General features: G+C 27.4%; 1 protein-coding gene across 1 annotated transcript; it reads left to right on the top strand.

Moving 5' to 3' along the window:
• On the top strand, positions 8,818-9,806 carry LOC109353899. The gene is made up of 4 exons (XM_019596258.1): positions 8,818-8,838; positions 8,987-9,590; positions 9,679-9,692; positions 9,792-9,806. The coding sequence occupies exons 1-4, from the start codon at positions 8,818-8,820 to the stop codon at positions 9,804-9,806; spliced, it is 654 nt and encodes a 217-aa protein (XP_019451803.1).

The following is a 14,257-nucleotide window of genomic DNA, read 5'->3' as shown; positions in this document are numbered from 1 at the left end:
AAAGCCTTAGATAAATTAGACCTTTTATTATTTGTTTTGGTTTTATATGAATAGATTGAATGTGAAACATATAAGTCATTTTATCCTTTTCAAATTTTATTTGTGAATAAAAAAACTAATTACATCATAAAATAATATCTGCCAATATTTGTGCTTTTTGGTGAGACTCATTATCACAGGCAAAACATAAAAATATTAAGAATGTAACTATGTAAGTAAACAAATATTTATATTCTTTGTAAATTTTTCATATTTAATTTGCTTTTATGTATATATATTGTGTATATTCATATTGTGTAAGTACTTTATACGATTCATATATATAGTAGCATTTTTGGAGGAGAAAAAAAGTATTAGTGTATGAATTTTATATACTGTCAATTTATTATTAATCATTCATATTTAATCATAATTGACTATTGAAAGAAGAATAATCCAAACAAGTGAAAGATAATTTAATAAATATACATAAATCTTTATACTGATAGTATATAAATACTACATTTTTTTTTATAGCCAAAGAGTGTGGCCACTTCATAGTGGATGAATTTCCTGTTTCTTTTGTTTCTTGTTTTTGGTACAAATTGAGCTTCTCATGTTGCTTCACACTACAAATAAAATAATGATTGAATCAAAAACCAAAATTACACAAAAGAAAGAGAAAATGGATGTGGCATATAGTTTCTGTCTCCTCTTCATTTTTTAACAATTAAAATGATTCTCAAGCATGAATTGTAATTTGGACATCATGCATTCAAATTATGAAATTAATATCTTTGTGCTGTAGGCCACCCTTTTAGTTCTGAATAATAGTTGATGGACTATTTTTTAAATTAAAATTCACAACCATAATTACAGTTTTGAGAGTATATGCCACAACCACAACATATTTACCATAATTCTCTACCATTGAATTTATAATTACAACAACAACAGTTACAATATAAAACTCTTAAATAAACACTTTACTTTAAATAGATTGAATTTATAAGAGTTTGGATCTAATTTGTTTGTTAGTTTAAAAATAATTTTAAAGTTTAGAAAATTTAATTTGATCTTTTAGCCTGTTATACTATATGGTTATAAAATAGATTATTATGTCTATATTTAAATGAGTTAACTCTAATAATTAAATTATATTTTTGTATAAATTTCTATATTAAAATAACATATATAATATATGAAGCACGGATTCGTCAAACACTCTCACGTGTCGGTGTTCGACACGTATCCGACACGGATACGCTCGGATTCGTGAAGGATACGTATCCATAGAGTATCCAAAAATTAAAAAATAAAATTAAATAAATAAATATTAAGACACGTATCTGATTCGTTTTCAATAAAATATAGGATATACGAATTCGTTTTCAGTAAAGTATAGGATATATAGATTCATTTCCAATAAAACAGGATAAGATAGATTCTTTTCCAATAAAACAGGATAAGATAGATTCGTTTCCAATAAAACAGGATAAGATAGATCCGTTTTCATTAAAATATGATAAGATATATTTGTTATGGAGGACAATAATTTTAGGATAGATTCGTTTTCATTAAAATATGATAAGATAGATTTGTTATGGAGGGCAACGATTTTAAATTTTCATTATATTTTTTACTTTGGATATTTTAATTTACACTTATAATTTTATCATATTTTATGTGTTTTTACTATTTTATATGCGTATCCATGAACGTATCGTATTCTGTATTTTAGAAAAATACGTATCGACGTATTGGATATGTATCGTACCCGACACACGTATCAGTATCTGTGCTTCATAGTATAATAATATTACATATATTAAAATAATATAACAAGAACGTTGTTATATAATATAACTAAATAGATCAGTCTGTTAGGTTTAGTTAACTATTTAAATGACGTAAAACTTAACCTAATAAACTAAATAGACTTTTAAAAAAACGAAATCTTACATGCTCATGAAAAAAGTTTGGTCTAGTCTAACCTAACTTACTATAAACCGGCCGTCTAACGTGTTTCCCGCATCGGTTATTGTATGTGGTGCTTGTAGCATACAATGGCAAAAAATAGTGCTACCTATCCCCTTCAAAACGCGTTCTTTCCATGCTTATTTGACATTGCAGAAAGAAAGGAAAAAAGTAACGTATCTATTTGTTACCTTTGCAAGAAAGTTAGCTTCATTTTAATTTGCCCATAGTTAGTAGCTTGCACTATTTTAATTTTCATTTATCAAAACTTGGATATTATTATTTTAAGCGACAAGTGAACTAGTACTACTATTTATTTTGTCATGTTAGTTCACACTTAATGTTAACAAATCATTTCTTGAAGTTTAGTTAGATTGTACACAAAAAATTCCCATATATTTTTCTATGATAAATGTTGGATTTATTCAAGTGTGAAGTTTCAAATTGGATATGTGTGGGGGAGTGAAAAAATTTATAAGTAGGAAAGACTCATGAAACCTATGCCTTCAGGTTTTGGTTCAAGACGCGGTGTCTCACTTGTGATTCACTCTTCCCATACCTATATAACAATAAAAATAAATAAATAATTTATATAATGATTTAAATTGTATGAATATATGAAAATAAGTGATATCAAGATGTTAATATTGTCGTATGCAAGATTGCAATCAACAATAATGATAATTAATTAAAATTTTAAATTTATTAGTAGATGCTCGCTATTATTGCATGATTTTTTTCAAAATCAAATATGATCTTCCCTTCTCCATATAAAAACATGATTTAAATTTACAAGCTCCTAATTTCATGGTTGTAATGTTTGTGATTAACTCAAGAGTCTAACTCAAACTTAAATCATTTAGAATATCTCCATCCTGTTACATTATTCCTATTGAAATAAAAATATTCTTTACACATTTGCTGCTGTGAGATTCTTATTTATTAAGAATACTCTTGCAGAAAAACATTCTTATGTATATTCTTGTAAGAAAACTTGAGTCCCAAAGTTAGAAAGAATGAGAGAGAAATCATTTATTATTATAAAATAAATTTTTTTGGATAAGTTGTAGGATTCAAACAAGAATAAAAATTTTATTTGCTATTATGGAAAAAATTAAATTTTATTTTTAATTTATGAGAATGTATAATAAATTATAAAATAACGTGTGAAAATTAAATAATAATGAATGTAATTTTTTCCAACCATATTCTCATATTTTTCTTCCCTGGCTGGTGAAGGATGGGATAATAAGATATGAGTATAAATTAAGCAAATTTTATTGAACTAAATGAAGATCACAAATATGTGTTAAAGCAGTCCTTGATATGAACTAAGCCTTCATTTGATATGTAAGAAATAGTCATGAAAGAAATTGTGAAAAGAGATTTAGTGACTTTCCTCTTTAGTTTAGTACAGAAATAGTGAGGAGAGAATAAAAATTGTGACACCAATATCTCAAATCTATCTATCATGACATTGGAGAGAGGATACAAACATAGAAAAATATATCTATCATGACATTTTCTCCTGCACACTACTAATTTAATTGCTCATAGTTTTTTCCTATTTATTCATGGTTTTTTTTTTGTCTTTTCAAGAATAGTTTTTTTATCTTCTCATTCTTCATCCAACTAAATAATACAGTTGTCAGTTGGAGAAGATCAATTCTCTTCATTTTCTTTTTCCTTTTCATATCAAACAATATAAAAATTCTCTTTCTTTTTAATGACTTTCCTTCTTCCTATACTCTTTCTCACCTCTAGGGATGACAATGGATACTCAGACTCGTGGGTACATGCAAAAAATATCCGCAATGGATTGGGTCTAGGTTCATATTTTTGAAGCGCGGATAACTGAGACCCGAGATTTAAAGACCGAATATTGGATGGGTCTGAGTCCGGACAATAAGGTACCCCAGACCCGCAACATATATATATATATATATATATTGCTAATTCGTAATGTTATATTGTTAGTTCATAAATGTGATTGTTATGTTATTAAACAATTATGTTACATTCACTACGCCAGATATCGTAATAAACATCGGTCATTCAACAACGCAATTTTGAACGACGTTGTTGAAAATGAGGCGGAAGAACATCAATAACACACAATAAAACAGGCGCTGTCAATTTGTGTAACTTCAACAACGCATTCTTGACAAAACGCTATTGAACATCAGTAACGTTAGCGCTGGCTTGAATGATTTATGTTTAATAACGCATTTAATAGAAAGTGTTGTTGATGTTAATACATGTAACAACACATAACTAAGGAAGCGCTCTTGAAGATGACATAGTAACCGCAAATGCTTAATTATGCGCTGTTGATTTTTTACGACTTTTTAAACGTCTGAGATATTAATGGTGACAATTATATGCGTCTCTTCATTTGTTGAAATATTAATGGTTGAGTGGTTATGCGTTTCTTGGTTGTTGGAATATTAATGGTTGAGTGGTTCGTTATGCGTTTATTCGTTTATTGAAATATTAATGGTATTGTGGTTCACTCATCTATAAATATTGTGGTTCACTCAATGTTCTATTTCATCAATAAGAGTATATGTTTTTATAAGAGTATGTTCATGAAGTTAGGAGGAAGAAAACACAAATTTGTATAGAGCAATACTGCACAGAGTGAAAAAGAGAAAAATGGACTCAAATTTGTATAGAGGAGTCATATAAAAATTGTGTTTATGTTTCAGAATCATGTCAAAAGGTTTTTAACAACTTTTGATTTTGCAAAAGGACACAAATTTCAGAAGGAAGGTGATTGTCATACAAGATTTGCGTGAGATGAAGATTTAGTTCATTGATCTCTTTCATTTAATTGATTGATCTCTTTTAGTTGAAATGAAATAAGAGGAAAAAGATCAATGAATTATTTTTCTTCATCTGCAATTCATTAAGTTCATTGATTTCCTTCATGGCAAAAGGACCCAGATTTTAAAAGGAAATCAATGAACTGTTATACAAGATTTGTGTAGGGGAGCCGACGAAAAAAGGACCCAGATTAATTTGTAACGTAATGAATTTAATTCATTGAGCTCTTTCATTTTTTAAAACGGTCCCAGATTTCAGAAGGAAAGTGACTGTTATACAAAATTTGCGTGAGATAAAGTTTTGTATAGAGGAGTCGAGGAAAAAAATTATTTCCTTCATTAAAATCATTTTCATTTTATTTTGAACTGCCAAATCATTTAGTTATATTCGTATGTACCAAATCATTTAGTTATATTCGTATGTACCAAATCATTTAGTTTATTATAATGTATTTTGCCTTTATGAATAATAAAATAATTATTTTGGATGTTAATTTCTAGTTTTTGTTAATTATTTGGATGATTATTTTCTTTAATACTTTTGCTGTTCATTATTAATAAATTAAACACAATAAACAAATTAACAAAATATAATGTTTAATATTTTTCCAGTTTCGTCTTTGTAAATAAAATTATACAGTAATCTACTTCATGATAATTTCATCTTAAATAACTTTAATTCATACTGTATAAATATTTTCCAGTTATGTAAAATCTTAATTTAACAGCGCATAACTACGATCACGCTGGTTAAATTGGAAAATATGTTCAGTTTAACAATGCATAATTAATATAGCGTTGTTGAGGATGTGTTAATGAAAATAAGTAGTAAACATCTGGATACACAACAACAACGCAAACCTTAATATGCGATGTTGAAGATGTCAATACAACAACGCTACTTTAACATGCGCTGTTGAAGATGTGTTAATGAAAATAAGTAATAAACAGCTGGATACACAACAACAACGCAATCTTTAACCATGTGTTGTTGAAGATGTCAATACAACTGTTACTTTTAGTATGCGTTATTGAAGATGTCTATTCAACAACGCTACTATTAATATGCGATGTTAAATTGGTAATACAGTTTAAATATCTAAAACATGAATCGTTCCCTCTATGCTCTTAAACTTAATCGAAAAGAAATCTTTATACTCTCAGCAAACCTTCATACTCTCAATAAACCTCAAAAAACTTCATCAATGGCTTCCCAAAATGGCGATCATGGTTCTCACAGTGGTGACGAAGCTATAACGACTCCACAAGACAAGCAAATCGTTTCTCAAAAACGACCTCCACATGGAATGACTTTCATGAAGAATATCATTCGGTCAAGAAGAAATGATGTGAATATGGAAGTTCAATGGAACTCTAAAGGCCAACCATTAAACTCGAAGGGTGACAACACATTGATAAGCTACATTGGTGTTGTTGTTAGGCAGAATCTGAAGCTAACATTCAAGAAATAGAGTGATGTAAGAATACCATGAAGGAGCTTATTTAGAATGAAATAACAGTAAGTTTATTTTTCAGTTTTTGTGTTTTCATGCAATATACGTATATGTGTTACGTTTTCATGCAATGTACGTATATGTATTAAGTTTTATAATTTGATATGTATAATCCAATATTACGTTAGTGATGTGATGTTATGTTATTAATTGATATGTATAATCTAATATTTTTTAATTGAACAATTTCTACTTAATCAATTTTACATTATAATGTTGAAATAAGCAATTTGAAATGTGTTTAAAACTTTAAATATGTTTTATAATTTTTTCTGTTGTTGATTACTTAAATAACATATAAGATTATAGGAAATAAGCATACAAGTACATAAATTACTCGCAATTATTTTTAATGTTTTTGAATTTGTGGGTATCCGCAGATCTGTTGAGTACTGAAGGACCAGTGGGAATCAGACCCAACGAGTATCAGCATGAGTCTGGGATAGGTCTGGGTCCAAAAATGAAACAATGGAACGAGTCTAAGTAATACATTATCTAGATGCATCCAAACCCATTGCCATCCTTACTTACCTCTCTCTATTTTCTCACTTTCTCCCACACTACCAAAGCATAAGTGTCCCCAAATGGTAAAATTTATGAGTTGTGTGAATAAAACAAGAAAGTGATAGAAAGAGTGTATTAGAGATTATGATAATTGATTATAGCCCTTGTCATAGTAATATATAAGAGAAAAAGATATATATACTGAAATAGATTTTTATATTGTAACTGTATTATCTATTATTTATATTTTATTATAATTGACTATGAAATAAAAGTAATATAATTAAATGGTATATAATACAATGACTATATATAAATGTTTATACTGTTAATACATAGATATTACATTCAATATATAAACTGAATAGCTAGGGCTAGTGGCGATGTTTCATTTAATAAATGAAGATTATAAATAATAAAATACGGAGTTAACTACTTTCACACAAAAAAAAGTTTAGAAAAAATGTGTATAACCCCTTAAAGTGCACACCTTTTACAAATAGAAATCACAAACTTTAATTTCTCATAAAATATGTCATTCTACTAAATCTCAGTTAAATTATTTAATTGTGAAATTTAACATTTCAAATGTTTATTCTAGATCACTGACTTATTTATTTAAAAATATAATAAAAAAAGTAACATCATCAGGAAGAGAGGATTGATTCATGGCATTGAATGCAATATGGTAGAGGGATTAGAAACACTTATAAGAGTAGGGATTTTTGTATTAGCACATCTATAACTAAGATAAATGGTTTGGAAGGACACTCTCAATTGCTTTGTATTCCATATTAGAAGCTTTTTGAGTAAGTTGAAATAATTTCATACAAACTCCATTTTCCCTGCACCTTTCTTGAATCAGAGCTTAATTCGTCCCTTTGTCTTGGTGATGCACTCGATGATGGTGCTCTTACTGCCACCATTGGGACCACAATAAGGGTTTCAATAAATTGATGACATTTTTGTTCCCATAGTCCAAACTATGACCCCCTTTCTGATGAAGAAAACAGTGTTTACAATTATTATTATTTTTATTATATTTTTAAATAAATAAATCAATGGTGTAGTTAAAAAAAATTGAAAAGTAAAGTTTCACCATTAAATAACTTAACTGAGACTTAATGAAGAACCTATTTTATGAATGAGAGAAGTTTAAAGCTTTATAAAGATGAAATTAAAGTTGATGGTTCCTATTTGAAAAAATATTTAAAATTTAAGAGTGTTATATACATTTTTCCCAAAAGTTTAACTCCAACTTTGATTCTTTATTTTATTCCGATGATTTTAGTTTTTTTTTCTTTTTTCTTTTCTTCTAGTTTCCATCCTTTATCTTTTCAAAGAAATTCATATTGTTTTTTGATTAATAAACAACTTCTTTTCCTCCATTATTTTTATCATACTTATTAATTTTATTTAAAAGTGAATGATTAACTTGAAAATGATATATATGATATGTTGATGATATATAAAATTTTCAGATTGTGAGTACATAGATATTATTTTTATTTAAACTATAAACATGTAGTCGAACCTTCTTTTCTTTTCTTTGCGGATAAGAAAATAATGAGAAAAACTGATATCTTCTAAGTTTTAGTGAAATTACATAAATCATCCATAACTTTTTCCACGTATAAAAATCACTCATAATTTATATACATACATTATGCTAACTACCCTTACAAGGGAGATGAGTGTAAACTTTTTGAACAAAAAAAATGATGAATGTAATTAAGTTAAATTTCAAGAGTGTGAAAGTAATTAACTCTTAAATATTTATACATTAGCTAAGATTTAAATAATACACCTTTATAATTATTGGCGCATTTTATAACAGGTCACATTATGTTAACTCTTATGATATTTAGACTTGGCTCCATAATGGAGCATATTTCGCAGAAAATTTATGTGAGATTAAACATAGTTGTTTCATTTAATCTATTTTATTTTATCTTCAACGATTAAATTAATCATAACGATATAAGGCTAGAAGCACAAAATGATTTTAAAAAATATTAATGCATGTTTCGTCCATCCAGGTTTAGAAGACTTTATTCTCTCAGTGTTAATCCGAACGCTCACATTAGTGAGCTAGGAAGTTGGGTTGACGGAAATTGGGTTTGGAACATTTCTTGGAGACGTAATCTTTTTATTTGGGAAACTGATCTAACTGAAACTTTTTTGCAGGTAATTCAAAATGCTGTTGTCCGTGAAAATGTTCTTGATTCCTGGGAGTGGCGCCACGACAAATCCAAACTTTACTCCGTGAAATCTGCTTATGATCTTCTCTTTCGTCATCATCATCAACCTCCGTCTAGTGATATTAACCACATTTGTATGCTCTGGAAGTCAAAAGCTCCCTTAAAAGTTAAAGCTTTCGTGTGGAGACTTTTCCAGGACCGGATCCCCACTGTTGATGCTCTTCTCAAGAGGGGAGTCTCTATTGCTCCTGGAGCGGGAACTTTATGTCCATTTTGCAACGACCAAGCTGAAACTTCTCAACATCTTTTCTCCTCTTGTAACTTCACTTATTCAGTTTGGCAGCTTCTGTATAATTGGTTGAATATTCACATAGCTCTTCCTCTTCAGCCCATCCATCATTTCACTAATCACATGGGCATGGTTCCTCACAGGCGTTGTTTGAATTATTGGAATATCTTGTGGCTCGCTACTATTTGGGCCATCTGGAGGTCTAGGAATGATTTTATATTTAATTCAGTGCATCCCTCTGTCGAGAAAATTTTTGAGGCTGCTAGGGTTACTTCTTGGCTTTTGATCAATGGGAAGAGGGGTAAAGATCAGTTCTCTTTTGTGGACTGGATAGCAAACCCCATTTTTTGTCTTATGTTGTAATGTCTTTTAGTTTTTTCTTTTTTCAGCTTCTTTCTCTCCTGTAATTATTTCCTCTCTTAATAAATTATTTTCTTTTGCCGATCAAAAAAAAAATGCATGTTTCGTCATTTTGTTATCATTATTTTAAAATTTATTGCAGATGACTAAAGATTGAATATACAACTTTAGATCAAATAAAAAAATTTCATATTTTATATAAAAAAATAAAAACATTTTAAATAATGTTATGATAATATAATTTTATATTAAATTGCTATTATTAATAAATGATAAAACAATTGAGCTTATCTTATTATTCAAATATATTTTTTATTTTGCAGGATTATTATGTTTTGAAAATGATAAATGGTGAGAGAAATTCTTCTTTGGTCGAAAGAAAGTTGATTTTCAATTTCTCCATTAAGTTGTAAGAAACTATATTGTTATACTTAACAACTTGTACATGTCAAAACTTATACGTCATCATTCCCAGTATGATGAGTGACACAATGCAAATATAAATAAAAATACAATATATTGTAAAAAAATATTTTGATTCATTAAAAAATTCATCAATAATTCAAAAGAGATGTTGTTTAAATATGCAAAAGAGATAAATTATTTCATAATCAAATTTAATATATAAATTTAGAAATGATCAATTTATCTTAGCTAATATATAATTAATTAATAATAAATTTCATCGACAACCCTATCAGATTAACATAATTACATTTATTGTCTTTTATTTTTAAAATATTATACTCATCTCCCCCATGTGGACAGTGAGTCTACTATGTACATAAATTAAGGATAATTTGTGTAGATTCAAAGAAAAGATAAGTGATTTTTATAATTTCATTAAAATTCAATAAGTATCAGCATAATTTATTGTTGAATATATTAGCCATATAGAGAATAAAATGTTAGAACTATATAATTATAAAATATTAACAAGAGGAAAGATTTACTTATTTCAATAGTAATTTTTTTAAACTTATTATTTATCGTAGTTATCAATTCTGGGGAAATTCAATGATTTGAATTAGTGACTAGATCTAAATTATAAGATGTTCATAAAATTGATGGCTATGATGAAAAGTAACTCTAAAAAACTTACTCTTTGGGTAAGTGAATCCCCACACATTTTAATAAATGAATTTGTAGCTGAAAAAGCTAATAAATAAAATCATAATCCACTTGCATAACTCATACCACCCATTCTTTTTTAATTGTATTTTAATGTTGTAGTATACAAACTAAAAAACATAATTAATGTATTTATTCGTATTAAAAATTTATAAATGTATTATTATCTTTATAATAATTATAATCATTCATTTAAACATATTATGTTTCACATTAATTAGATAATGTTAGAGGTATAAAAACAATCATTATTATCACTTTCATATTTTTAAAGAGACAAATAAATAAAAAATTGAATACAACGTTATAACTTATAATATGCCTAGGACAATGGAAAAAATTTAATATGTACAAAAAAAAAAAAAAGACAGGCACCAGAAATATATATTGGATTAGTTCCAATAATTTGTAGAGACTGTCTAGTCAAAAGGATGTTATAGTAAATTTCATATTATTTTGCTATGTTGTGATGGGACTTACTACTTTAATTTATTCTTTAATTTCGTATTTTCAGATATTTTAACTTTTTTTATGATTTTTTTCAACACTTTAAAATTTAATATATATTTACACTATATTTTTCATATATATGTTTATAAATATCTTTTCACCCAATGTTTCTTTAGTTCTCTTAATTTAGTTTTCAATAGATTAAATTAGGTCATTTTAGTACAATGTAGCAAATTTTACGTAATCTAATTATTTTTAAATTATGTACATAACTAAATATTTAAAAAAGGAAAAAGATAGGGGTGGAAAAGAATCTGGTCGATTGATACCGTAAAAATACCCACAATGAATACTTGCAATAACTTATGGGTGAGAACATATTTTATGATACACACCCATGGATACCTACAAATTATAAATTTATTTTTTGTTAAATAATATATATATATATATATATATACACATTATACTTTATTATTATTATTATTATTAGTTTTAAGATATATTATTTACTTTATTATTACTAAGATCCCGTGTCAACTCGCTTTCCTATTGTTTGTAATGTGTAGTCTGCATATTTTAAATGTTAAATATAGTATTTTATACTAAATATTATAATTTGTAGTTGAACTTATTTGATTGGTGTAATTGTTAGTTTTTTCAATTTGAAAATTCAAATAATTGAGTCAATCACAAATATTTTTTGAGGTGTAAAATAATTGAAATAAATTTATCATATTTAGAACGTAATATAGAGGTTATCATGAAATTAGTTTCAACTGCATTCTTAATTGTGTATTAATGATTGCACAAATTAATAGATATGATAAACCAAATAAAGAATTTTCTATATGCTATGAATCATGAAATTGATAAATAATTCTTTGTTTTAGACATAAGTTGTGAATATTATAGCCACAATTTTCTATTAAAATGGACACTAAAATTGCTATAATTTTTTTGGGAAGATATAAAAGGTAATTTTCCTAATAATATAATGAAATTTGGTAAAGTAAATATAAAATGTGTACATGATTTATAATTGAATGACAGAAAAGCAGTAGGATAAGACGGAGAAAAGAATAATATATTCTCAAAGTAATGTAATGATGCAACTATTCTTGACACCTCATTTTATAAAGAAACAACTTTCTGACTAGAAAACTTATTGTATATGAAATAGTAACTCTTATGCAAAGTACAAAATATGATATGGTAAATCTTATACTCTCAATAGATGTGTGATTGTTTAGAACTATTGGAATATTCCTTACAATCCTTTGTTGTTATTGTTCCTTACAATCCTTATTATTCTACAATATTCTATAGCAAGGTAGAATACTACCTTGACACCTTCTGCGATAAGACCCTGAGCAAGAACAACAACTATAGTGGTTCCATCACCAACCAAGTTGTTTGTCTTCAAAGCTGCCTGTATCATCAACTTAGGTCCAATGTTCTCAAATGGGTCTTGTAACTCAACATTTAAAAGCAACAAAGTATTAATAAAAATATTTATAAGATTCACTCAAAAAAATTACATAAAACATAATATTCCTAATACATAGTAAAACTAAAAGCATTAGATAATATTCATAAACAATCATCTTAATCCTAATATTCCTAATACACAGTAAAACTAAAAATTACTTGTTTCACCAACTTAGCTTCAATGTTCTTAACTGAGTCATTTAACTCAAACCTTAAAAGCAACAAATTATTAATAAAAGTACCCAAAAAATTCGCTTAAAAAATCAAACAAAACATAATATTCCTAATACACAATAAAACCAAAATCATTACAAAATATTCCTAATACACGATAAAACTAAAAGCATTACATAATATTCATAAACAATCATCATAATCCTAATATTCCTAATATACAATAAAACCAAAAGCATTACATAATTCAAAATCAGCTTTAGATTATAAATTTAAAGAAGACAAATATATCATCACATTACACATTGCACACCTCTTTTACAACAGTTCCCCATTTTTCTTTCCAACACAATATTTTCCCATTTTTGGTCCAAGTGTAATACCATCCAGATCCGCAAGCTTGTTCACACCACTCTGAATCATAAAAAATAAAAAATAACAAACCAAATATTACATGAAAATGTCATGAACATCTTCAAATACAATTAGATAAGATTACCAAAAAGGATTCAACTCTCATCCAAAAATATTTAATAGAACATTAATTAATTGTTCATCTCCATTGAGTTTTATTTCAGTTATTTCCATTAATTCCCTGATTCCACTTGAATTTCAAAACCGCTCAACAACTTGATGACTTTGACTTTCACTGATAGTAGAGTCATCGTTATTGAAATGCAACTCCTTAGCCACATGAGAAACCCTATCATATACTTTCACATTTGTATGATATAATAGTTTGAATTTATGCATTAGCCAAACAAAAATAACAACAGAGCCTGAAAAAAAAATGAAAAATTCATTAAAAAATAAATTCTTTGTACATGAAACTTATTAACTGACACAATAACAAACAATGTAAGCTTTACTCATTACGACTCTAACGTGAACCTCATAAATTAAATCAGTGTGCTTGTCATATTAATAAAATAGAGGTATGCATTGCATTATGTCATCTTATTAATGAGTGTAACATTAGGTTGAGTTGATAGTCATATGAATTGCCTAAATGGTGATGAAAGAATCTCATGCAAAGTTGAAATTAAATTATTTAATAAACAATACCTTAGAATTTAGGAGGGAACTCGTGTTTGTTTGATTGTCTTTTGTTCTCTCCAAATATAGTGAGTGAAACATTTCATCAACCATATCTTGCTCACAGATTTCTTCATCCACCTCTTCCTCTCCATGTTACATGAATGCAAAAGAGACGATTGTTACAAATTGGGAAACAAAGAGATGATTGTTAACTTTTTTATGTATCAATGAAATACATTTATGCGTGGTCTCTATAGTATCCCACATTTTCTTGGCGGATTTACAGTTAGGTACTCTAAAGAACTCATCAATTCCAAGAGCAGA

Source organism: Lupinus angustifolius, chromosome LG08 (assembly GCF_001865875.1).
Source record: "Lupinus angustifolius cultivar Tanjil chromosome LG08, LupAngTanjil_v1.0, whole genome shotgun sequence".
NCBI classification, from domain to species: Eukaryota; Viridiplantae; Streptophyta; class Magnoliopsida; order Fabales; family Fabaceae; genus Lupinus; species Lupinus angustifolius.
This window is presented reverse-complemented; position numbering and strand designations above follow the sequence as displayed.